Source organism: Alosa alosa, chromosome 19 (genome assembly GCF_017589495.1).
Source record: "Alosa alosa isolate M-15738 ecotype Scorff River chromosome 19, AALO_Geno_1.1, whole genome shotgun sequence".
NCBI classification, from domain to species: Eukaryota; Metazoa; Chordata; class Actinopteri; order Clupeiformes; family Clupeidae; genus Alosa; species Alosa alosa.
The window spans coordinates 15,103,372-15,130,121 of NC_063207.1; the positions used below are offsets into that span (position 1 = coordinate 15,103,372).

At 45.8% G+C, this 26,750-nt stretch overlaps 1 protein-coding gene across 1 annotated transcript in view; it reads right to left on the reverse strand.

Moving 5' to 3' along the window:
- The window catches only part of ttc7b (tetratricopeptide repeat domain 7B), a 47,264-nt gene that overhangs the window by 16,468 nt on the left and 4,046 nt on the right, over window positions 1-26,750 (reverse strand). The window contains 17 exon segments of the mRNA XM_048228217.1: window positions 809-906; window positions 2,511-2,627; window positions 4,916-4,920; window positions 6,979-7,005; window positions 7,007-7,141; window positions 8,273-8,345; window positions 8,462-8,519; window positions 8,845-8,962; window positions 11,470-11,574; window positions 12,075-12,158; window positions 14,128-14,265; window positions 14,451-14,514; window positions 14,722-14,894; window positions 15,013-15,091; window positions 16,760-16,881; window positions 19,750-19,883; window positions 25,197-25,365. Coding sequence (XP_048084174.1) covers window positions 809-906; window positions 2,511-2,627; window positions 4,916-4,920; window positions 6,979-7,005; window positions 7,007-7,141; window positions 8,273-8,345; window positions 8,462-8,519; window positions 8,845-8,962; window positions 11,470-11,574; window positions 12,075-12,158; window positions 14,128-14,265; window positions 14,451-14,514; window positions 14,722-14,894; window positions 15,013-15,091; window positions 16,760-16,881; window positions 19,750-19,883; window positions 25,197-25,365 — 1,699 coding nt within the window.

Below are 26,750 nucleotides of genomic sequence, written 5' to 3' on the forward strand. Positions count from 1 at the left end.
ACTGCACATTTCATAATAATCGTAACATATGATTTGGTCATAAATGCCATATTAGTCACATGCTAGTTTAAGGATATTGAAAACATGACATCTAGGTATTTTTAGCTGCTTTTATGTCATACTGGTTACAAAATCAGAAAAACATTATATTATTTGAAAAGAACGATTTTTTTTCATGGTTATTGCATAGACATGCATTCTGCAAAATGCACACCCAACAGGAAATTTCCACTTTGGGGTTGTATGGGGGAGATAATCAGCTCACCTCCCTGTCCATGATTGATTATGGTGACATTTAATACACGCAAGCCTCTTCCACATCATTTAGCGCTTCATTGGAGTCGCATCAGGGTCTGTTACATTTTACTGCTGCAGCAAAATCTTTCATTCTTCGCTGTAATTTCTGCATGAGCATGGTTGTGTCACCACAAGGTCTCATAAATGGCATACATGGCTTTTACTGATCAACCTGCAAATGGAAAACTCCAAGCTCATCTCACCCAACTGTGCAACTCCAGGTAGAATTAAACTGAACTGAAAAACACATCAATGTGTTCAACACATTCATGCACAACAATGTATTCAACACATTCATGCCTTAAGGTGCTGAAAATAAATTCACATTTGTTCCTCATTGATGTTCAACATGGATGTGATTTCAGGTCAGGCTGGAGATACTGAGGCAAAGGAAACATTGAGCAATTTTCCTTGACACTGTTGCCATGGTAGAACAAACAAAGGAAGAAAGAATTCCTCTGACTTGCTGTAAAGAGTCTCCATGTGGTCATACGTGAAGGGGTTCTCCTACCTGTCTCAGGGTCACTGAAGTCAGGCAGAGTCATGGCATTCAGCTGCCTCCGGTCTGCCATGGCTCGATCCAGCAGACTGCTACCCCGGCCTGAGTCACTGATCTCACACACACACACACACACACACACACACACACACACACACGCAAACGCATGCACACACACACGCACAAAATCAGAGAGGATAAAAATTACATCAGATTTTGATTTTAATGGCAATGAAAATTCTGATTCTACCCCTGCCTTCCAGCATGAGCATCCCCGTCCCATCTCCCTTACAACCCTCTCATCCCCCCACACCCTCTCTCCTCAGCCCGTCGAGTCACATCCTGTCACACCACCACCCAGCCTGATGAAACCAGGAGCAACCTTCTCGCCTGCATCCCCCACGTTAGCGTCATCAGCACACACTCGTATCAGCGATTCAGAGACACGACAAACAAAAAATCATTCCAATAACACAATAGTACACAAAACACATTGGAGTTTTTGGCAGAAATACTGCAAGCCTAGCATTAAGCAGTTGCCAAAATGTATGTCTTGAGAAGCTTTTGCTAAAGTGTACCAGACAACGTCTTGCATTGCAATTTCTAAGCATGAAAACTAAAGGCAGACACTGGTGGTTTTTACAAATTTCACAAAATAACAATAATCACAAATGCCAATCGAACATAGATAGACTACAATTACCATTACTAAAATGTTTGAGAAAGCAGGTTGATTACAGACCACGGTAACTTTGAGCAGATTGATGAAAGATCAGGGTAAGTGTTCTTGTACAGTATGTGTGAAAACTTGAGTGACAAAGCAATGCCACTAGCATATTTGTGAAGACTGTTATCGTGTCTCCATGATGATATTAAGTGGATTAAAATCTCTCTCAGAGAATGACAGACGTCATCCCTCATCACTCTGGCCTTTTTAGCAGGAATGGGATGTGTGCACTCAAACACAAACACACACACACACGCGCGCGCACACACACTCGATGCAAGCACAGGCTGAGTCTCTGGTGATTGACACACTGAATAATGCACTGCAGGGTAACAGGAAAGGACAAAAACAAATAAACAACAAGAAAAGCTAAAGCGGAAAAAACAGCACCACATGAGGGTGGCTGTCTGACTGACTGGGAACGGGCTGGGTGAAAAGTCCAGACACTAATTGGTCTCCCTGGAACGGTGTTAGCGAGCTTAATGAGAGATAGACAAGATTGATGAGAGCGGCTCGCGCCTATGGCGGCTGCTGCTGCTCCTGCTGGCCTCCCAGGCCGTGTGTGTGTGACAGGACAGGAGAATAACAAGAGGGAGGGGGGTCTGAAGGGTCGGCAAAACCTGTCTGGCTATTTGAGAAGACCTGCTGTAAGTATCAGAATATTAGGGACCTGTTCTGATCCTGCTCGAAGGACCATGCAGTCTTCTAGTAGTATGCTGAAAGGGCCAAGGTTTCAAGAATAGTGAAAGGGTGTGGCCAAAGGGATTTGGCATTTCACTCGAGTGTACTATTTGCTAAATGGAGCATGAACTGGCGAGAGTGGCTCTGTATGGAGGTTGTAAAGAGAGCCCTATAGTGTTGTGTTTACGGAACTATACCAGAGAGATGCTTTATAGTATGCCTAGGCTTTGCCTGTTGAGGTTTTCTAGGTTTGGTAAGGGCTGTGTTCTCTGCAGGAGTGTGTGTGTGTGTGTGTGGTGGGGTTACCTGGGGTTGGTGAGGTTGTAACAGGATTTCCAGATCTGCAGCATGTGTTTGCAGGTGAGCAGCGCGTCCTCAGGCCCTCGACACAGGGCCTCCAGCTTCACCTTAGTAAACAGCAGGCTGAGGACACACCACACACACACAACATTTACTTTCTCCAGCTTCACTTTGGGAACACCACACACACACACACACATAACATACACATTTCATTCCTCCAGCTTCAAAGAAGTATACATAATGACACAAATTTGTCTGGTGCAGTATACATGTGCTCATATATGATTCAAACATGTTACATTTGAAAGTACAAGTACAGACAATTATATGGAGACACACACACACACACACACACACACACACACACAGAAGGCTTTTTTAAAAACTAAGTCACATTCCTTTCCCCATCTTCCCTCCAAATATGCTGACCAACATGCCTCCATCATTCAGCACGTGCCTTTCTCTTATGCAGTTATGCAGTTTCATCTCTACTCCACCCAGCTCTCTCTCTTTTTCTCTGAGCAAGTCTTCCTAATTATTTCCTCTGCCTTTGTCGTTCTCCATCTCCTCGCTCCTTCTGAGGCGCAGCAGGACCCAAACGTGGGTCTGATCAGCAGGACGGCTAATTAAGTGTTCTATTAAAGACAGTAAACAGGCACCCACATCTCCAGGCCAACGCCGCTGCTGCACCAGTTTATGAAGGAGACACCTAAGCTGTTTATTTCTAATCTGAATGTCTGCTTGGCTCTCTCTCTCTCTACTATCATCCTCTTCTATCCTTTTCTCTCATAGTATCCTCTCTCCCTCTTTATTTTCTCTCATTCCACTTCATTTTATCCTTTCAACCCTTGCTTCACCCCCTCTTTCTCTCTCTCTCTCTCTCTCTCTCTCTAGTCTTTTCATCCCCCACTCCCCTCGCCATGGTGATTTCTCCTGTCTCACTGAGCGTGTGCACAGAATAACACAAAATAAACTCCTCAACTCAATGAGCACCCTCAGCTCATGTGCACACCACACGCATGCACACACACACACACACACACACACACACACACACAGAGTCTCTCTCTCTCTCTCCAGTGCACAGGCAGTGGAGCAGTGAAGGGTGGGTGCAGCAGCAGCAGGAGCAGAAGTGGCAAAGCACTTCAAAGCAGGGTAGGGAAGAGAGAGACAGAGAGAGAGAGAGAGAGAGAGAGAGAGAGAGAGAGAGAGGAGCCGGGGGCACACAACAACATGGATGTTCAGTCAGTCAGATAGAGAGAGGGAAGCCACAGCAAGCATGAGGGGAAGGGATAGGGGAAAGAATTCAGATGAGCAGCTCAACCATCCTCTGTTACTTAGACTTAGGGCAAATGAATAAATCTGCCTATGGAAGCCTCCCTGTACATATATCTGTGTGTGTATATGTGTGTGTATGTGTGTGTGTGGCTGTAGTACAGTAGAATGAAGGTATGAGCCTGCTTCATTCACATCACTGACATCCCATTAGCAACCCATCCTGATGTACGTACATTCCCTTAGGGCAGCCTAGAGAAAGACCATTACTCCTCTTCAGTGTATGTATCTATACGTGTGTGTGTGTGTGTGTGTGTGTGTGTGTGTGTGTGTGTGTGTGTGTGTGTGTGTGTGTGTATGGGTGTGAAGGGCAGCCTAGAGAAAGACTATTACTTCTCTTCAGTGTACAGTATGTATCTATACGTGTGTGTGTGTGTGTGTGTGTGTGTGTGTGTGTATGGGTGTGAAGGGCAGCCTAGAGAAAGACTATTACTTCTCTTCAGTGTACAGTATGTATCTATACGTGTGTGTGTGTGTACAAGTGAGTGTGTTTCTATGTGCACACTGGGGGATGGGGTGGGATGGTAGACGTTCCATCATCTACAGAAGAAAATGTACAATTGTGAATATTGGCTTAAGTCACACTGGCATTTTAAGTAAATGAGTTTTATATGCAGCGCAAGCATACAGACACACACACACACACACACACGCACAAACACACATACAGCAGATAGTGGGCACACTTCCTCCCTCAGGGAAGAATGAAGCTCAATCATGCTAACAGTAAAACTGGGTGCAATCACAGAGAAGGGAGGCAGGGCAGAAAAGAAAAAAAATCTTGTTCTTTTTCATGTTACATAAGTCGCTGAGGCATACACACAGAGCAACATCATAGAAACAGAAACACACAAGCACGCGCGCGCACACACACACACACACACACACACACACACACACACACACACACACACACACACACACACACACACACACACACACGTTGTGCGGCCCTAAGGGACGATAACATTTAAATATATCAGAATATAGGAAAAAGCAAACAAACAGAGCAGAGAGATAATTAGGAAAAATAGGGTAGGAGCGGGAGAGAGGCAGAGCTATCTTCTGGCTATGCAAAGTCATGGCTGCCTGGATAACATGAAGGAGTGTGTGTGCATCTGTGCTCATGTCTGGTTTTATGGGTATGTGTGTGTGTGTGTGTGTGTGTGTGTGTGTGTGTGCATGTTTGTGTATGTGTGCATGTGTGTTAGCATGCCTGTGCATAAAGTAACTGCATGATACAAGACGGGGCAAGGGGAGGGGTAAAAAGTGAAGATACAGAAAGAGGGAGACACACAGAGAGAGAGAGAGAGAGAGAGAGAGAGAGAAGGAGAGAGAGAGAGAGAGAGAAGAGAGAGAGAGAGAGAGAGAGAGAGAGAGAGAGAGAGAGAGAGGGAGAGATGGAGAAGGAGTTGCGGGCAAATTGTACGCTAGAACGCTCTGGTGCCAACACTAATGAAGTGGTCTGCCAGCGCGGTGCGTGCCCATTGCTCTGCTGTGCCCACATTTCCATCCACTCTCTCCTCTAATTAAATATGCCAGCTGCCGGCCCTTTCTAATGCCCTCGCCAGGGCAAACACAAACACACTGATGAAATGTTGCAAGGCAGCTTGGGATGGTCTGCTACGGGCCCTGCACGAGGACTAAGAGGTAGACAGATAAAGTGTTTGTGTGTGTGTGTGTGTGTGTGTGTGCATGCACGCACATGTGCGCATGTGTGAGAGAGTGTGTGTGTGTGTGTGTGTCGGTGTGTACTCTACTGCTTTGGACACATGGGATTGGCCAATGAATTCTCCAGCCTGTTATTGGTCAGTCTGCATCTCGCTGCCAGTGCCGTCCTATCGCTTCATATCGTCTCTATTTTATTAGAAGCATCTCATCTCAGAGAGCTGGAGTCCTTGTATTTTATAGTCGCTGGCTGATACTGTTTGACTTTTAATTATGCAGAGCTTCATCTGGTGTGCTGCAGATGCCGTGCAGGCTAAAGAAGTCACTGTGTTTTCCCTGTGCATCATCTTGAACGAACACAACATGGTGGTGGATGTTGTGAGATGATTCGATTCAGGTCCTATTAGGTGTAATAGGTTTGTTGGGAGATGAGCCTCAGGGTGTGTGATGTGGTTGAATGGGACACAGATGGATGTACGGATGTTAATTGAAGGAATGGATAGAAGAATGGCACTTATTTGGTCAGCCATTTAAGTTTGAGATTTAGTCGCATATGCTGAAGAATGTGGCTCAACAAGCATTTGAAGATGTACACAGTGTCATTGAGGTTGAGATTTAGTTGAAGGCAGCTTTGGATATGATAGTGGTTGAGAATGAGGTGAAATTGTGATTGGCTGGAACAGTAGTTCGGGAATGTACGTTGGTACCCAGTTTCATATGACATGGTTGACAGCGGGGTTAGGCTAGTTGAGGATGATGCTGTGGTCAGCAGATGGTGTGCTACTAATGGAGGTTGTCAAAAGTGCTGATGGAAACTGTGATTGGTTAGCATTATAGGCAGGAACTAGAACCTGAGATATTTGCGGGGATAGCTGCGAGCAATTAGCCTGGGTTTTCCCATGCTGCCTTACGCGCGCAATTTTATTCACGCTGCTAGGCAGCCTGGATTCTATGGACTTCGTTTTCACCTCAACGAAGGAACCAATCACAGAACGGAGGGAGGGCAGCAAGACGATGACGACACATAATCGGCCCGTTATGAGCTACGCACAGACGATTTGATAGACATTCAAAGCCCAATAAACGGCTCTGGGCATTCGTAAACCATGCGAGAAAAATGAATTTTCAAATGCGAGAAAATTAATGTCTAGTTCCCAGACCCCATCTCAATGAGATGAGGTCTGACAATAGCCAGGCTAGCGAGCAATAGCATGGGTACAGAATTGCTGTTAAGCACCGTGCATTGCTACTCTGAACAAAAGGCCCTATAAAAAATAAAGTCTGAATCATGATGCAGTGACAAGTATAACTGTGATGGGTGCATTCCCCCCCTATTTCCATTAAACACTTTATAATGTGTCCAGCACTGGCAGAGGACTTAAGCTAGCAATGTTGAGAGAGGTGTGACTGCAGACTGCAGCGTGTGTGTGTGTGTGTGTGTGTGTGTGTGTGTGTGTGTTTGCTGCAGGTTCTCAGGGTACTCAGGGTGGGCTGCCATCTTCGATGATGTTGAGCTGCTCGGTAGTGCTTTGCTTCTGCGCCGACAGCAGCAGGGCCAAGAGGTGCAGTGAGTGGACGTCGTCCCCCTGCAGCTGCAGCGCCTGCCGCACGTAACCCAGCGCCTCAGGAATCTGCACGCACACACACACACACACACGCACACGCACACGCAGCACACACACACACACACACACACGCGCACACACACATGCGCACACACACACACGCGCACACACACACACAAAAACATAGACGTGCAAACACACAGGTGCAAACACACACAAAAAAGCAGAGAGACAGATACACAGACACAGACAGACACACATACACACACACACACACACACACACACAGGTACACATAAACATACACAAAAACACAAACACAAAAAATAATGAACACAGAGCCACACAACACATTTGACACCCAAAGCACGCATACACACCCATACATGTGTGTAGCAACATGCATGCAGACAGAGTGATAGTGTGACACACGACCACACACAATAGGCACACACACACACACACATACAATGTTTGTTATTGAATATTCAGGCTCATCAACACAAATGTCAACACAAGTCCCAGTGGTTGTGGCAAACTCAGACCTCCCTGTGTGGTTATTAGGAGATGCTATCGCCGGCTGCGTCGCAGTGACCGCAGTGACCGCAGTGACTCGCCAACTCTTGCCTAATCCTGCCCTGACATTCAATCCCTCCTCTCTCTGACTGTTTTTTGTGTTTTTGTGGCAGTTTGACTTTGGGATATTAATTCCAGTTTGAGATCATCATATTGTCCTGCCGCCCCCACCACCCCCCCCCACCTCAAACCCCAAGTCCCTTAACGCCTCCCTGCTTTGGAGTGCTCTGTCGCCATGGAGACGGCCCCACAGAGTATATGATGACATGCTGCGATTTTTCGTCAGCGACTTCGAGATGTTCCTGACATTTCAACGACGGGACACAGGGGAATGAGAGAAAACGAGGAAGATACATATAGAGAGAGAGAGAAAAAAAGAGAGACAGAGAAAGACAGACAGCAAGAGAGAGAGAGAGAGAGAGAGAGAGAGAGAGAGAGAGGAGAGAGACAGACAGACAAAACAGAATGGAGACGTAAAAAGGAACCAAAGGGAGCCAAAGTCGTGGCTATGAACAGAGTGAAAGAACAAAAGCGAGGAAAGGCAGTGCAGGGGTGACAGACAATCAGTGTGCAACAACAGGGAACTCGGGGAGACAAACAGTAAACAAGGTTAGCGCTCACCTGTCGGGACACAGCCAACTGTAGGGACAGGTAAAAAGCAGCCAAGTGGTCCGTTGGTGACAAACTCTGAGCTCTGGGCCCCAATCAAAGAGACAGAAGGAACAAATATAAGGAACAAAGAAAAGGACACAAGGTATAAATGATAGAAGAGCTTAAGTAATGGACAGATGCCGTTTTTAGGAGTCATACCTCTGAAAAGCACTCAGGGCCTTCTTCTGATACTCCTCCTGCATCCCCCGCAACGAAGCTAAAGGACAGAGAGGGACACATCACAAATCACCTTTGGAACCACACATACTGTATTCAGAGAGCTAGTTCTGCAGAACCTAGAGCCATTCAGAACCGAAGTGCAGAAGAGGATTATGGAGTCTCACCCTGCACAGCACTGTGTGTACAGGAACACATGTTTGTTATAGAGCCTGTAAATGTGACTGTGGTGGCTGAGACATGTCAGTGTGTGTGTGTGTGTGTGTGTGTGTGTGTGTGTGTGTGTGTGTGTGTGTGTGTGTGTGTGTGTGTGTGTGTGTGTGTGTGTGTGTGGTGTATGGTGTATGGTGTATGTTTGCATTTACCATCAGTAGCCTTGAGGCTGTAGACCAGGCCGAGGGCCAGGTAACCTTTGGCTCTGAATTCGGCAGCTTTCTCTCCCATGTCCACCACCAGTTTGGCAAACGGCTCACCTTCATCAAGCTGTAGGCACACACACACACACACACTCAAAATTACATCAGACTTTGAGGATCATTCTTTAACTTTTACTTTTTTTGCAAAATTGAGTGACAACTGATTGTTTATTGTTCTACTATTTTAATGACCTCCTCATCACTGCCGATAATGGACATATATCAATATTGGTCCTCCTGGACCTTAGTGCTGCCTTTGACACCATAGACCACAATATACTACTCCACAGGCTTGAACATTCGATAGGCATTAAAGACTCTTGCTTGGTTTAGATCATACCTTTCTAACCGCAGACATTTTGTACAGGTTCACAATAAACCGTCTACCCAGACTATGGTAAAATATGGAGTGCCTCAAGGCTCAGTACTAGGGCCCCTGTTATTTTCTCTCTATATGCTTCCTCTAGGCTCAGAAATTAGGACACATGGCATTACATTTCATTCTTATGCAGACGATACACAGCTATACCTTTCCATAAAACCTGACGAATTGACTCCGTTAGCCAAACTTGACACATGTATAAGAGACATAAAGACATGGATGACAAATAATTTCCTTTTTTGAACTCCGATAAAACAGAAGTCATGGTTTTAGGTCCTAAAAGATGAGGGATATCCTATCCTCATCACAGGCCACATTTACTGATCTTCGACTATCCTCATCCACAAGTGTTAAAAAAAATCTAGGAGTTACAATTGACCAAGACCTATCACTAAGTAATCACATAAAACAGATTACCAAAACTTCATTTTATCATTTAAGGAACATTTCAAAGATAAGGAAGTCCTTATCCTTACCAGACGCTGAAAAATTAATCCATGCTTTTGTCACCTCAAGGATTGATTATTGCAATGCTCTATACGCTGGCTGCAATAACACCTGTCTAAAGAGCTTACAGCTTATACAAAATGCAGCTGCTCAAGACACTCACTAGAACTAAAAAAATATGAACATATTTCCCCTATCCTGGCATCTCTCTACACTGGCTGCCTGTTAAAAGTCACATTGACTTCAAAATATTACTTAACATACAAAGCCATTAATGGCCAGGCACCAGAATATATTAAAGATCTCCTAATCCCATATAACCCACCTAGACCGCCATTTATCACAGAATACTGGCCTTCTTTGTAATTCCAAGAATCTCAAAAAAAACTACAGTAGGAGGCAGAGCTTTCAGCTATCACAAGACCCTCCTCTGGAATAATCTTCCTTCCTCAATTTGACTAGCAGACACCTCCCTATTTTTAAGTCTAGACTTAAAACATACCTCTTTACTGCCTCCCCATAGTTAGGTATGGTGTGGTGGGAACTTCACCCACCTCAGGGATTTTGGAATGGACCACCCTGCTGAGTCCTCGTGACTGGCACCTCAGTCCAGCGGCGATGGTGGTCACTGACCATACCTGCGCTGGTGCCGACTTTTCACCATGCCTTAGTTATGCTGCTATAGCATAGTGCTGTCATGGACTTTTCATGTGTCACCGCAGACAACCCCCCTTCTCTCTCTCTCAACTCTCCCTCTCTTGCCTATTCTCACTATGATATACTGTAACAATATATAGTACCACTGATTAATTATTGACATTAACCATTTGGATTTTCAGTAATACTAACCCAACTACATCTCTTACATTCTTTTCCTTACTGTGCCTCACTTGTGAGGTATATCATCACCAGTCATCAACCATCCATGTGTTGGCCCTCTTCTCACCCATCTCACCTGAAGTCCCATCCTCGACTGCCCTATTACTGTCCCCTATCTGGATTCCCTGGCCCGCACAGCCTAGTGACCCATCACCTGCCTATGACAATTCTGCCCGATTCCTGGCCCGCCTGCCGACCCACCACATGCCCCCTTTGACAACTCCCTTCCCTGACAAATCCAATGCTGGACTATTTGAACTTTCTGTCACTAAATCAGGATTAATGAATTATCAAACCAGATACATAATCACCCCACCTCTTGTAACTTTCAGCTCAAGTGCTTTTTAACACCATATCTTATTCTCTACACCTGACTATCATATGCATTTGTCATGTATACAGACCTTACTTGTCCTGTACTGACCCTAGGCAGATGGGTCAGGCCCTTGAGTCGTGGATCTGCTCGAGGTTTCTTCCTATATGTATCTCCAATTCTAGGGAGTTTTTCCTCCTGTTACCCATGGCCTCACTATTGCATTCTGTTGCCCCTGTCACTCCTGTTACCCATGGGCCTCTCTTTTCTTTTCCTTTTTTTTCTTTTCCTTTTTCTCTGATTGCCTACATTCTGTAAAGCGCCATGATACATGTGTAATGTTTTGGCGCTCTATAAGCACAATAAATTGAATTGAAATTACTATTGTACTTATCAGCATTCATTGTACATCATTTACATTCAACACTCAACAATCACTGTGCAATCAAAACAATATGCACACACTATGCATGAAAATAGCATGGATAGTGCAGTGACAGAGGAACACAGGCGTCCACCTTGCACACTGAATGTTGTCTGTCGTCAGTCTTACCCAGTGTAACGTTCCTATGCACAGCTTGACAGCCAGTAAGGGGATGGTGGGGTCGTCCGGTTTGAGGCGGATACACTCCTTCAGCACCTTCACCGCTCTCGCCGACTGAAACAGACGGAGACAGAGAAAGATTCACACCCACACACTTGCAGGTGCAGAAGGGGCATTCTGTTTCTTTAGCCATGCCAACCATTCAATAGACCGCCGGCAATGGGATATAAACCTGTCAACTGCCGTTTCTAATAATACTGTGACACTACTGCATTCTACACCATGGCTTTATCCAGTGCTTACGGTTTTTTTTTCATTCAAAATATTTTCTCTTTCACCATGAACAAATATTATTATGAAAGCCTTACTCATAAATAAAACATTTTCATATAACACTTGACTTTATTTGACCTTCCTTCATTTAGCAAATTACAGCTCTAATGATCCAAACAGCAGAGAGAGAGAGAGAGAGAGAGAGAGAGAGAGAGAGAGAGAGAGAGAGAGAGAGAGGCATAAATACTACTAAAACATTTCTCTAAATGGGTTAACATGAAATGGGTCCTTCAACAGGTGACCTGGAGAGGGGCTCCGCAGGCCCACGGCCACCAGCTCACCTTCCCAGCAGCCATCAGGGAGAGAGCCAGCTGGTACCACAGGTGGAACTCCTCAAAGGCAAACTTCATGGCCCTCTCCAAACACTGAGAGAGAGAGAGAGAGAGAGAGAGAGAGAGAGAGAGAGAGAGAGAGATAGATGGGGAGAAGGAGGCATACTTGACTTTTAAAAGCCTTTTATTTAACTATAATATCAAATCAAAGGACATTAAGGACTTTTCTGTGCGATTCTGTACCACAAACAAGACGGGATAAGCAGAGAGAAAGTGAATGAGACAGAAAGAGAGAGAGAGAGAGAGAGAGAGAGAGAGAGAGAGAGAGAGAGAGAGAGAGAGAGAGAGAGAGAGAGAGAGAGAGAGAGAGAGAGAGAGAGAGAGAGAGAGAGAGAGAGAGAGACAGGTAGATGGATAGAGAGAATACAAGGGAGTGGCGAAAGAGAACATATTGATCCACCCCTCAAATCTGCATGCGTGTCATGGTGTGCTGGGCTGCTCGCACATGGTCTGACAGACAGAAAGAAACAGAGTAGAGATGATAGAAGAGGAGAAGAGAAGAAAAGAGCAGAGAGAAAGGAGAGAAGAGAGAGGTAGTGGAAAGGGTAGGCGAGAGAGAGAGGTAGAGAGAAGAAGACAGGAGAGAGAAAGAGCTAGTTGAGAGGAGGGGGGGGTAGTGGAGAGTAGAGGAAGAGAGAAGACAGGAGAGAAAGAGAGAAGACAGGAGAGAGAGAGCTAGCCAGGAGGAGAGAGAGAGAGGTAGTGGAGAGGAGAGAGAGAGGTAGTGGAGAAGAGAGGAGAGGAGAGAAGACAGGAGAGAGAGAGAGAGAGAGAGAAAAGACAGGAGAGAGAGAGAAGACAGGAGAGAGAGCGCTAGCCAAGAGGAGAGAGAGGTCGTGGAGAGGAGAGGAGAGGAGCCCCAGTCTGACAGGCGGTGAGGAAGGGCTTTCATTCGCCTCCTCTCCCAGGGCTGAGTAAATCTCTCCTGCCTGCTCGCCCTGCCGCATGGGAGGCCCCAGCCACCGCCTGCTGGCTGTGGATGGGGGCCTGGGGACGGATTTGGGTGGTGGAGGGGGCGCACGTGTGGGGGTGGAGTGGGGTTGAGGGGATTAGATTTTCTGCCAAAAACTAACCATGTTTGAGGACAGACATACAAGTGTGAGGGTGTGTGCACGCACATGCACATATGCACAAATGCGCATGCACGTACACACACACACACACACACAGAGCTTAGCAGGGAACGTTTAATTGCGCTGGGTGGTGGAGCAGCGCCGCACTGGCATAATAATCAAACAGATTAAAAGGCTGCTGCAGAGCATGCAGAAGAGCCAGAAGGAGGTGCCGGAGTATCTTCTCTCACACACACACACACACACACACACACACACACACACACACACACACACACACTTAGGATATGTGTGCAGAAAAACACATTATAAGCTTGTCAGTAAGAGGTTAGAAAGAGACCCTGAGGCTATAAAAAGCATGCACACACACACACACACACACACACACATAGAGAGGCAAACAGATGGTGGAGGTGGCAATGGGAGGTGTCGGCGATGGAGAGTGATAGGCAGCAGAGAGCATCAGCTCCACACCTGCCACCACCACCACCACCACCAGCAGCAGCAGCAGCAGCAGCAGCCCAAACACGCTTAACAGACAACACCTCTGGGGCCGCTACTGAATTACACTGGCATTGAGTTTCAAAGGGCAGCCTGGGACACCTGACACCGCTAGCAATGCCGATTTTCATGCTATTCCATATGAGGACGGCCTGTAAACAAACAAGAGCTCTAGAGTCTTGAAGAATATCCAAACACACACACATACACACACTTAACACACACTTAACACAGACAAAACACAGATAATCACACACACGTGCAAACAACCACATACCCAAAACAAAAACAAATACATAAAGCACTGCTATAAGCTTGAGGGTTACTGGGGGTGGATGTCAAAGACTATTTTGCACATATAGATGGCACGTGAGAGGTAGAGAGGGTGAGTGGCGTTCGGGTTGAACCATGTCCAGGGGCCGGCTCACCTCGGAGAGCATCTCGTACTGGCCGCGGCGGCCCAGTGCAATGGTCAGCAGGTCGTACACCACCGAGGCGCTCTGCAGGCTGATGATCCGGTCGTTGTTGTGCTCCGGAATCCGGCTGAGTACCGCGTCCCTGTTAGCCTGCGGGTATGGACACACACACACGCACGCACGCACACACACACACACACACACACACATACATAAATGTTAGCATATACTGTAAGCCAATACACAATGCTAACATATGCTGCATGCAAATGGTTCCTCAGCATATTACACTTAATGCATATCCGCTTTGCAAATGATAACCCACTCTGACTTACCATAGACTCACTGATCAACAGTAGCAGCAAAGCCTCCTCTGTGTTCTCCTGGGGGCAGAAGAGGCTGGGGAGAGAGGGGAAAAAACAGAAGGAAGAGGAAGGGGACGAGGAAGGAGGAGGAGGAGGAGGAGATGAAGGAGAGGAAAGAGAGGAAGAGCACAACTTAAGGCAGCTGTAAACTTGTTGTGTGGTGGCATAACTTTGTTATGACACAGACACGCTAGTATGCAAACACACACACACACTTTTTTTATATACATACGAGGCGTACTTTTCTCCGGAGTAGATGCGCGGCCGGCGGCTGAGGGCATAGTCCTTGGTGTGTGAGGTGGTCTTGAGGGGGTCGTCCAGGGGGGATTGGTGCGGGGGATCCTCCAGAGGGCTCCAGTAGCTCTGGTCACACATGCCCCTCAACAGGATCTCAGCCAGCTGACGCGCTATGGTCTACACACACACACACACGTGTGAAGCTGATTGTGCTGTACATACTGAACATAGATAAGCAGATGCACAGACCATGGGTTCCTCTGCGCACGCACACACACACACACACACAACCTACCATTCGTAGGTTCTGGGTCGTCCTGGTCTCCACAGCCCGCAGAATCTCTCTGAAGCGGCCCACACCCCGAGTGAGGTTGCTATGGCAATGGGAACAAATTAAGAATGAGAGAGGCTTCTCTATTCCCATGGAAGCTCAAGGGCAACCAAAAGCCCAACAAGCCGGCTCACTTTTCCTCTAATTTTGATTCATATTAAAACACTGACGGACTGCCCTCATGGCTTTAGACTAATGACAAATGACTACGAAATATGATCATAGATGATTGTCCTGTATCCTGTCTCTATATGTTTTCTTCAATTATGTGTTTTCATCACAACTGACAATCTGTATTAACATACAGACCTCTGTATTAACATCTGGAGAAAGTCACTGACTAGGTGGTGAGCTAGATGAGCCTGTTTCCTGTAGATGTCAGCTAACATGCTCATTAGTTCTAACAGACCTAGAATTTCCCATTGGGGATCAATAAAGTATCTATCTATCTATCTATCTATCTATCTATCTATCTATACTACAGGTTAGTGTCACTGTTGCTAAATAAACAAGGATAGTGAATAAAATTGGGAGTAGCTGAAACTATGCACTAACTACAAAGAAGGGGGGCTCAAACTAGATCAGTTAGCTAGATCTGAAGTTACTACTCTGTTGTACTCATACATGTCGCTCTACTGATCTGACAACTACCTGGACCAGCGATAGCTAACTAGCTTTCCTTCTGGAGCTAGCATGCTAACAAGCTAGTAAGCTATTGCCAGTCCAGTTTGGTTTTTTTTCAGAGCAGGAATTAGATTATTAGTATTTACACTTGTACTCATTGAGGATCTCTCCAAAAGGGCACTACCGCTGGGACTATTCTACTAGGAGATGAGAACTGGATCATACGTACTGCTGGGACTATTCTACTAGGAGATGAGAACTGGATCATACGTACTAATGGTCGTCGTACACACGGCGGCTTGGCGTGTCAAGAGGGCATGGTACAATGAGGAGAAAGCCGTGATTGTTATGAAGAGAATGAGAAACACGTACACACTCACGCAAAAAGAGGCACATACAGGCGTGCGCGCACGCACACACGCACACACACACACACACACACACAGGGTGTGCAGTGGGTCAGTGATCATCAAAAGTGTTTGATGTGTCAGAGGGGAGTCTGAAACATCAGAGGGGCTGTGTGTTAGTTTCACTGCTCCGGTCCTAATGACACAACAGGAGACTCTGCCACAGGAGCAGGGCGGCATTCATGATTCAACACAGCAAAGGCTTTCCACTCAGGGAAGGGGAGGGGAGAAGAAAAAAGAGATGGAGCTAGATAGAGAGAGAGATAGATAGAGAGGGAAGGAGGGAGAGAGAGGGAGGGAAAGAGAGGGATAGAGAGAGGGAGGGAGGGAGAGAGAGAGAGATGGAGGGAAAGAGAAATACAGAGGGAAAAGGGAGAAAAGAAGAGATGGAGCTAGATAGAGAGAGAGAGAGAGAGAGAGAGGGAAGGAGGGAGAGAGAAAGAGAGAGAGGGATAGAGAGAGAGAGGGAGGGAACCACCCATTTGCTCGAGGAAAGTGCACGTTAAAAAAATGACGGCTATGGAGAGATGGATGAAATGATGCAGTTTGAAATATCCCAGCTCTCGCCCTTTTGATGTTCCCAGTCAGACATGTGGTGCTCTTTTCCTCTTTTTTTCTCTCTTATTCTGACTCTCAAACAGGCAGACGCAGGCCGCCCGCACGCACACACACACACTCACCCATTTTTGAAGTGGATGACATGTGCTCTCTGCAGGCCGGTCTCCAGGAAGTAGCCCAGCTCCTGCTCCTGAGACACTGGGCCTGGCTTTGGACTTCGGTTCTGCATCCCTGCACTCAGAGCCTACACACACACACACACACACACACACACACACACACACACACACACAATCAGTACCTTTGCTCTGTATGTCATTAGTAGAGTGGATATCTGTGCTGTTCTGCATTACATTAACTCTATAAGTATTCACTACCCACTACTGATGTAGCAATAAATGCATTTAATTATGTTAGAGGATCAAACTTTAATCCTGTGGGAGAGCAACTTTTATAATGAAAGTCTGAGGGTATGTGACTTTGACCGGAGTTGAAAAGGTGAAGACTAGGGGATATTCTACACCTAGTAGTGTGTATGTGTGTATGTGTGTGTGTGTGTGTGCATGACTACAGTAAGGAGGGGGTCGAGGATATCAAGCGTCCAGCACCCACAGACCCCGCAGAGTCAATGCCGCAGTGGAGCAGCTGGGGACTGTGTCCAGCCTTCAGTCTACTCTGTTTGCCCTCCCTCAGCCACAGCATACGTACACACACACACATTGTGCCTCCACACTTTACAATGGGTGAATTTACACCCTGCTCACCTAGCCTTAGAGACCGAGACAGACAGAGAGAGAGACAGACACAGACAGAGACAGAGACAGAGACAGAGACAGAGAGAGAGGGAGAGAGAGAGAGAGAGAGGGAGAGAGAGAGGGAGGTAGTGATAGACAGATAGAGACATCCCTAAATAAAGAAAAATAAAGGGTTAATTGAGTAAAATAGAGAGAAAGAGTGAGACAACAAGAACAAAATAGCAACAGACTGCACTTCCTTCCATACATTTTTAATGCCGCTTTACTGCCATTTTATTCAGCAATATCTTCATTCATATTCTCGAGGGTCTGAACCGACATTTACCGTCTAAAAAAAAAAAACAACGTGCCGAAAGGGGAGAGAGCAGCGGGGTGGGGGAGTGCAGCAGACGAGGAAAAATGAATAAAAAAAGAAAAGAAAGAAAAATGCTGTTGAAGGAGAGTTGGAGGATGGGAGGGGTGGAGGGCTGAAGTAAAGTTGCTGATTGAAACAACAGAACCAAGGTCAGAAAGGAGTAGGGGAGAGAGAGGAAGGAAGAGAGAGAGAGAGAGAGAGAGAGAGAGAGAGAGAAGAAGTAGTAGAGTGAGATAAAGACTGGTGAAAAGGGAGAGAGAGAGAGAGAGAGAGAGAGAGACACTTTATGGGGGGTGGGGGTAAAAATAAAGCAGCCAAAATCAAACTTCACTCTGGCTCTGTCAATGCAGCATCGATCTGGAGTTGGAGGACCTCCAGGCTTCCTCCTGTCTGCCCCACAACCCTCTCCCCCAGTGCCGGCTCACATCACTGCGGCCGCCACAGCAGAAACCTCACCCCACTGACCCGGGGAGCTGTGGGAGTGTGCTGGAGAGAGCCCTGGTCCCCTCAAGCGTCTAGAACCTGCGGATATACGGACGGACGGTCTCCGTCAACCTGAACTGACATGGCAGCCAGCTACAGCCTCAGCTTCACAGCCAATAGCTTGGGCTCTGCATGACTCCAAACCACACTCAAGTCATTCAGCAGGAGTGGTGGTGTCTATGGAAACGGCACCCGGGAAAAGAAAACGTATTCGGAAATTACACATTGTTGACCTCACTTCCTCTTCCTCCTCCGCCAATTCCATGCTGGGGACACAAATAGCACGGGGGCTTTAAAGATGAGATCACCTTGGCAACAGCAATCAAAAACATTGACGGTGCTGCCTGCCCCCTGCAAGGAGAGGGTGTAATGCAGGAGACCGCTTTCCCAGTCCTCCCTGAGCTGAATTGGTAAACATCTGAACAAGTAAACATCAGCAGGTCTGCAAACTGCAGCAGCAAAGCCCGCTTAAGCTACGCTTGAAATGGCAATGCAAAAACAAGTATAGAGCAATACTACTTGGACTTGTGGCTATATTTAAAAGTCTTTTCAGGATAACTGAAGTGTTGGAATGATGGAATGCCTTTTGGGTGTGCCATGACTTGCAAAGTCAATCTGTCTGGGACAGCAGACATGGCACTTTTGGGGAGTTTGCTGTACCTCTTACCACACCGGGGGAGGGAGGGGGAGCGCTTAATGAAGCGCAAACACAGTGCAGGAGCTGCAGGAGACTGTCCGTCTGCCTGCTCACCCCAGAGCTGGCACCTCACTTTGACACATTCACCTCAAATCAGACCAAGCAACAACAAAATCAGGTGCAGTACACACGGTCTGGTCATTCCTGTAGAAAACCTGTAACATCTTAAAATAAGAGAGAGTACAGCTCAGCTTCAAGCTCAAGTCTGTGTGTCTCTCTTAGAGGAAAAAAATGAAATAAATAAAAACACCTTCCATCAACATCCGCACAGTCAAATCGTGCCGTTTCCATGGAGACAAATCCAGCACCATCAGCACCATTAAAAGAAAGTCAGTCTCCATGGAAACGTCCCACTCAGCATCGGCAGCTACTATTACATATTCAGAATCTACCATGGAGACAAGAGCATTAGAGATCCTTAGATGTCTCAAATCCACCCCCCCGCCCCGCCCCGCCCCAGAGGAGGAATACCTGCTCATCAGGTGCCTTGCATTCCTAATGGCAGGAATCACAATCCTGATCACACACAGAAAAACAGGCCCCCAAAACAAATCATCAATGTAGCCGTAAAACTATGGACTGGTCAGTGTAAAGCAATGCTTCTGGTAAACACTCTATTTCAAGATGGGTTTAAAGTGGCCTATGAATGAAGTCCTTGACCTTTATTGGTGACATTTATTCCAACTCTCTCAGTGTTTCGTAATTTGCCAGTGCGGTGTGTACCATCCAAAGCAGTTGCCATGGAAACTGCAGGCCAACTTGACATAACACCAGGAGATAAAAAAAAAGCATGACCTGACAGGAATCCAGTCACATACAAACCTTCTCTACTTCTTGAAGGTACAGCAGAGCGATGTCGCCAGACTTCTCATAGCAGGTGATGATCTCCTGGTCGCAGTCCAGCGTCTTATTGGTCAGCGATGGAGAACCTGGAGGCACCTTCTCTAGACACAGGCCTGAAGAAGAAGGGGCAGAAAGTGTGAGAAAAGGAGACAAATAAACATTGAAGCTTTGATTGACTCAATTTTTGTTTTTGTTACAACTAGCAGCAGGGAAGTTGAAGTGAGAAAGCTGTGGTGTGTAATCACATAGCCATACAACCAGCCGCCACATTTAGCATAGACACTGAGAGATATCCCTCACAGGGGTCCCTGACTGCCTCATATTAAAAAAATGCACCAACCCTGATGTAAAGATTTAGTGATGGAAGGTAACGGTCAGTCTCTGTCAGCTGTCCCCTTCAGTTTCTTTCAGTTAATAAAGGTTTCTTACTTGTGACCTCTGCCTACTGTATGTGCTTATTTAAAAGGGCCCATATCATAAAAAGTTTGCTTCCTCAGTGCTTTTACGCATGTACAGTATTTGGGTATCTGGGATGGCTACCGTATGAAAGCAAAAACACAGAAATAAGAAAATCCTGTCATCTTAAATTACGTGATTCAGTAAGCGTTTCAAAACTTCCAAATCTCCATTCACAACTGAAGAACAAAAGTGCAAAAGTTTATTTTGATCCCGCAAGCCCAGAACCTGTAGCCAAAATGTCGAAGTGAAGACATTGTGCAATATGCTTGTATTTGTAAAGGAACAGGCACACAAACAGGGCTCCTCAGATGTGGAAATTAAAAATGGATTTGGTGTCATGAAGGCACATTAAAACATTAAGGTTACTGTTAATGGTGGCATACAAATGGCAAAATTATTTCAGTAGCCTGACCAGTTTGGAAATGCGATTACATTTGAACCAGTCATTCTGCATTTACTATGTCAGTAATCTCGTAACATGAAGACCTGCTTGTGGTGAAATGTTGAGATCACGCATTGACAGTGTGTGGGCTTGGCTTGGGCCATCAGAACTCAGCTGAACTGTGGGCTGGGTGAGGAGGACTGCACTTGATTTGAACTGACAGGCAGGCCAGTGGGCAGATGTTTTCATCCGAAGCGACAGCATAGCGTAATGTATTTACTCATTGCTCGGACACCACGAGAACTGACCCTCGTGACCTTGGCATAGCCAAGTATCACGGTCTGGTATTTGAACGTCTCAAGTCGCTCCACCACTCTTTCCCACGTTTGGGGCTTGATTCGAGCTCAGACATGTTGGATAAAGTCATTTCGTGGGTCCTGACTGTGTCCAAACACTAAAGAAATGCATTGATCTTAGGCTGGTCCAGTCCCTGTGGGCGATGATGGAAGAAAATATTGATGGACAGAACAGTCAGCATTGACAGAGGGTTACTCGACCTGCATTTAACTGATTATATGGCTGTCCTCAGAAGCCATGTAGAATTAACAGGGCTGTGATTAGAAGTGGCACACACACACACACACACACACACACACACACACACACACACAGACACACACTTCACAAACATCTGTGTAATGGGCCAGTCACACTGTGTTTTATCAAAAGGGGAAACTCTGAATGTTTTATCAGTGTGACAGCTCACAGAGGAACCAGAGATACCAGACTGGCTTGGGTGGCCATATCCCGTTGCTGAATCTGTTTGTTTGTTTGTTTGTTTGTGTGTGTGTGTGTGTGTGTGTGTGCTTTCCTGCACACTATGCATAGGGTTGTGTGTGTGTGTGCCTCTACTTGTACTTGACAAAAAAAGCTGCGCGTGTGTGTGTTGTGAGTGTGTGTGTGTGTGTGCAAAACTGAACGGAGCACAGTTGCTAAGCAGCTAAGCCACTGTTCCCTTGAAACACCTTCCCTAAATACAAAATTAAGAACACCTTTACGTCAGCCTCCCCATCACCCCCCACCCCCAAAACTCCAAATCCAGCACCCGTTTATGTCAGCAATCTCCGTGGCGACCGAAGGCTCCAGACCGAAAAACCTTACTAAAAGTGGGCCACCTTTGGACTGCGTGCGGCATGCCTAATAAAATAATCATGCCGTTAATAGACCAACACCTTTTGGCCGCCGAAACAAAACCCAGACCAGGCCTCCCCACCCCATTCAACAGGCATGTATAATTGATTTCTGGTTTAAAAGGAATTCACATGAGCTATATCTGCTTGCCTCTGGTAAGGTGTGATACATAATGCATGCGGAGGAGAGGAGAGGAAGAGGAGGAAGGGGTTGAAAGACAGAGATGGAGGAAGAGTGAAAGGACAGTGTGACACTGGGGGCAGATGCACAGCTAGTGCATGCAGATATAATGTAGGAGGGATGGAGAGGTCGAATACTGTAATTTCCCAACTATTAGCCGAGTTTTATACATTGATTTTGCAAAATTTCTTCAGCTATGAGGTTAATACATGGGGCAGTTAATATGATAATAATAAGAAAAATGACAAATCCGAGGCACTCAAGAAGGATGCATGTAAAAAAAATATTTTCTAATTGCTCTGATAAAGGCCAGCTCGGCCGAAACGCGTAGGCATGTTTAAGTAGCCAAATACAAAATATATTTTTTACATGCATTGTTCTTGAGTGCCCTGGGTTTATCTTTTTTCACTAAATCTGGAATCCCTGCACAGAAGAGCACCAAAAAGGACCTACACCCTGAAGCACTGCAAACAGACCTGTTTTTTTCTGACATGATAATAATATTGTTTTGTTTTTTTAACTTGCATAAAACACTGTCCTGCGGGGGGATGGCAGTGAGGGAGAGTGAGGGAAAGATGGAGACAAAGAGAGGATGGCAGAAGGGTGCTGCTCGGGCCAGCAGGCACCGTCTGTGGTGCGCCTGACCTCAGAGACGTGGTTAAGGAGCGCAGCGAGGGTGGGGTGTGGGGGTGGAGGTTAGGGTTCTGGTGTGCAGTATCACCCATCTAACTAATTCATGTCGCCATGGCACCTACCCAGCCTAATGGGTCTCTAAACATGACCGAAGTGACCCCGGCAACACACACACACACACACACACACACACACACACTTACTCATTAAAATGAGACTGGGGTAAAGCCTAGCCTCAAAGACTCTATAGTCCTGTTATATGGCATCACCTGTACATGGGGTTACAGAAAGACACTATATAAACATGTGCGGTTTTGTGGCCTTCTTGAGTCCTTTGCATACGTGCTGCTGGGAAATATAGGAAAACCTTGGTTTGTTTGTCTCTTCAGTGTGCCTTTTGTATCTGTGTGTGTGTGTGTGTGTGTGTGTGTGTGTGTGTGTGTGTGTGTGTGTGTGTGTGTGTGTATCTGTGTGTGTGTGTGTGTTGCTTGTGTGCGTGTTTTTGCATGTGTGTGGTTAGCTGCAGTGCGGTCACAGCTGACAGATGAGTAGCAAGGCTTGGTTTAAATCCCCCCAGTGGTGGGTCCCCCTCATCAAGGCATTTGTCAGTCAGCAGTGTGTGTGTGTGTGTGCTTTTGTGAGTGTGCCTGCTTGTGTGCTTGCGTGTTTGTATGAGTGTGTGAGCGTGTGTGTGTGTGTGTCACTCAGTAGGGTTAAGCGCTGTGTAGAGAGACAGACTCAGCAGCATCTCTCTCTCTCTCTCTGCGGCTGTCATAACTTTGATCAAAGGCTCCAGCTCTGCAGTCTTGGCTGACACATCCACTACGCTCTGCATTAAACCAGAGAGATGGATAGAGCAAGGTGGGGGAAATAGAGACTGCTTTTGTGTGTGTGTGTGTGTGTGTGTGTGTGTGTGTGTGTGTGTGTGTGTGTGGAGGTGGGCTGTGTGGCAGATTACTCTGTTGTTGTCAACCTCATGATTAAACTGCAGTGTTGCTCCAGACTATGAGCTCACAGCACCACCCCATGGTTGTTTCAGGTAGTGCAAGCAGATGGCGTTAGCGTCAGTGCTATTTCTATTTGAAATCATTTACTTACTTTTGTTATGGGCATTAAATGGACAGGTTTTGGTTAGATACAACTCACTAAGTATTTACAAAACCTACTACTATGAATACAATATACTATGATGGCCATATTTATTAAGCCTCCACAGCGGTCAATACAAGCCTGTTGAGAGTGGTGTTTTTTCTTCCAGAGATTCACAAGACGACATTCACATCAACATACAGTCAACTGAGCTGAGACTCAACTATAACTCTCTTTAGAAAATAAAACAATGAGAGTACCAATTAGTGCAAAGGTCCACCTTCCAAAATATGAACCACCATCAATCACTACAAATTTGTAACAGTCCATGTCCTCTATGACTCCTAAATGTGGGAGCAAAATGCATCCTTTGGAGCAGTTGCTACATGGTTCATGGTTCTGTGCGCAAAAAGGTACCCCGGATAAGTTTAGAGCTAACTCATTCTCTCCATCACCACAGACACCAACCCAGCCCATGGAAAATCTGTATTATTTACATGTCTACACTGTACTTCTCTGCAGTAATAGCCATTAATCCTGACGCCCGTGGGGCCTGTGACAATACATCTTACAGTGTGGGCATCATGACATAAGTTTAGTGTGTCATGCCATTATGGCAGTTCACACTTTATTTTCTGGCATATGTTATGCATTGTAATATCAAGCCAGTAATCATTATAATGTAAGCAAAAACACTTTTAGATACTTCTTTTTTCCTCTTCCTCTGCCTTCCTTATCACTCTGTTCATATACCTCCACATTCTCTCTATATATCTGTTGGTCTGAATCTCTCGTATCTTTACACCTCTCCTTCCCCAATCTCTTCTTCTCTTTCAATCACCTTCTTTAACCCTCATTCTCTCTCTCCCTCTCTTTCGCTCCCTCCATCACTGGCCAAATTAAGGGCTGAGGCAGCAGTGTGTGGAGTGCTAGGTCGAAGAGGTGATGGTGGGCCTGGTGACAAGGCGCCCTCGTCGACAGCGGCTTCCCGCTGCCCGTGACAGGGGCCTGGTGAGACGGGTGCTGCCCGGAGGGCCTGACACCAGCAGCTGATGGAGGAGGGGTGTGTGTGTGTGTGTGTGTGTGTGTGTGTGTGTGTGTGTGTGTGTGTGTGTGTGTGTGTCAGGCCCTCAACTCTAGTCAGCATGTCCTCTCAAAGACACTGGAACAAGTCCAGACAGACAGGGCGATGTAGGGCAACAGGAATGTGTGTGTGTGTGTGTACTTCACTAAAGTACACTGTAGACTCCTAAAGTTTCTTAAGGTCTGTAGGCACACACAAAAGTGTTTGCGAGTGTATGGAAAGGAATCCATGGGTGTGTTAGCACACCACTTTCCTACACATGTGTGGTCTAAACAAAACCAAAGCATGCTGAACCTCAACACAGAAGAAAACAAAAAAACTCTGTACAAATCATTTCCCTTTTCTTCAATAACTTCACCATGAGTAAAAAGTCCTATGGCCTTTGCATGTTGCCACCTGACGCTTTACCTTTAGTGGCATAAGCCTCTGCGATCATGGACAGGCGGTAGACTGGCGACCCGATCAGCTGCAGGTCATCCATGTTGACCCGGCCGTACTGGTTAAGAGCCTCTCTGTAGTCCCCCTCCACATAACACAGCTTAGCCATCAGAAGACTGGCCTCCTGAAGGTAGTCATGCTGGAGAACGAGAGAAGGACAGGGAGAGAGAAAGAGAAAGGAGGAATAGAAATAGAAATAGAATGAATATATGGATAAAAGACAAAAAGTAGTTTTCAACCATTAAACGCCGAGCATTTAATTAGGTTATCATAGACTGCTTTTTTCATGCTATAGACGATGTTGTGGTTAGCTTTAAAACAGCATGTTACATAGAGATGATGAGTCTTTGTAATCTCCATTGCAGCAGATCTAATTTAAACGTAATGCTATTTCATTTAATTGGGAATGCGTTTTAGCACGCACGAGAGGGAGAGAGAGAGCGGCAGGTTCTAGCTGGCTTGTCATTGTTGATAATGGATATCTCCTTTTAATAAGAAACTTTTAAAAGGAAATCATGAAGGCAACAGTAGTTCCCACTACTGACCATTTATAAACTGATGACACAGCCATAGGCACAGCACTAGCCATAGGCTATATTTGAGTGGAGCTGGCAAACGTCTGGTCTTCAATCAGCCAAAGAGGACACATGTAACTCCTCTCCTAGTTACAGTACTCTCGACTGGCTCCCTATAGTGGCCAGAATTAAATTTAAATCTCTAACTTTGGCCTACAGAACACTGACTGGATCTGGTCCCTGCTATCTTAATTCAATTATCAAAATATATATATTCCCAACCGGCCACTACGGTCTTCTGATGAGCGTCTGTTGTGTGCTTTTATGTACTTTTTTCCATTATTTTTTATTTTTAAACTATTCTTTGACTATTGCCCTTCTATGATTTTTATGCTTTGACCATTGCCCTTTTATGATTTTATTAGCTATTCCTGTTTGCTTGTGTTTATGTAAAGCACATTGAATGAGTGTGTATGAAATGCGCTACATAAATAAAGTTGACTTGACTCTCTAGCAAATGTGACATAGGGAGTTGAGACTCAGCAATCCTCAATAACTTTCCCACCCCCTTCCTAGCATCACTGCCCTAACTTGGTCTGCATTTATTTTCTGCTTGTACATTACAACACTTTTAATCACTTTTAACAATTTTATTTTTCAGGCATGAAAAGAAAAAACATTAGACTGAATGCCAAAAACATTACACTGAATGATGAAACTTCTACTTCAGCATATATTGTGTGGGCTGTTAACTGGACACCCGTATCAAACCTTAGTCAATAATAATGTTAATCACAACACATACCTACTCTTGCCATGAAAGGGTAAAACAACTGAATATTAACTTGCTACAGCAGCATAGAGGCCTTCAGGGATCCTTTTGATGATCCACAGACTCACAAATCAGTTTTTGTTACACTGAATGACCTCAAATTAACTGTGTTTTTGGGACAAAAGTCCCTTGGCATTATTTGTTATTATGACAAAGCCAACATTAATTTAAAACATG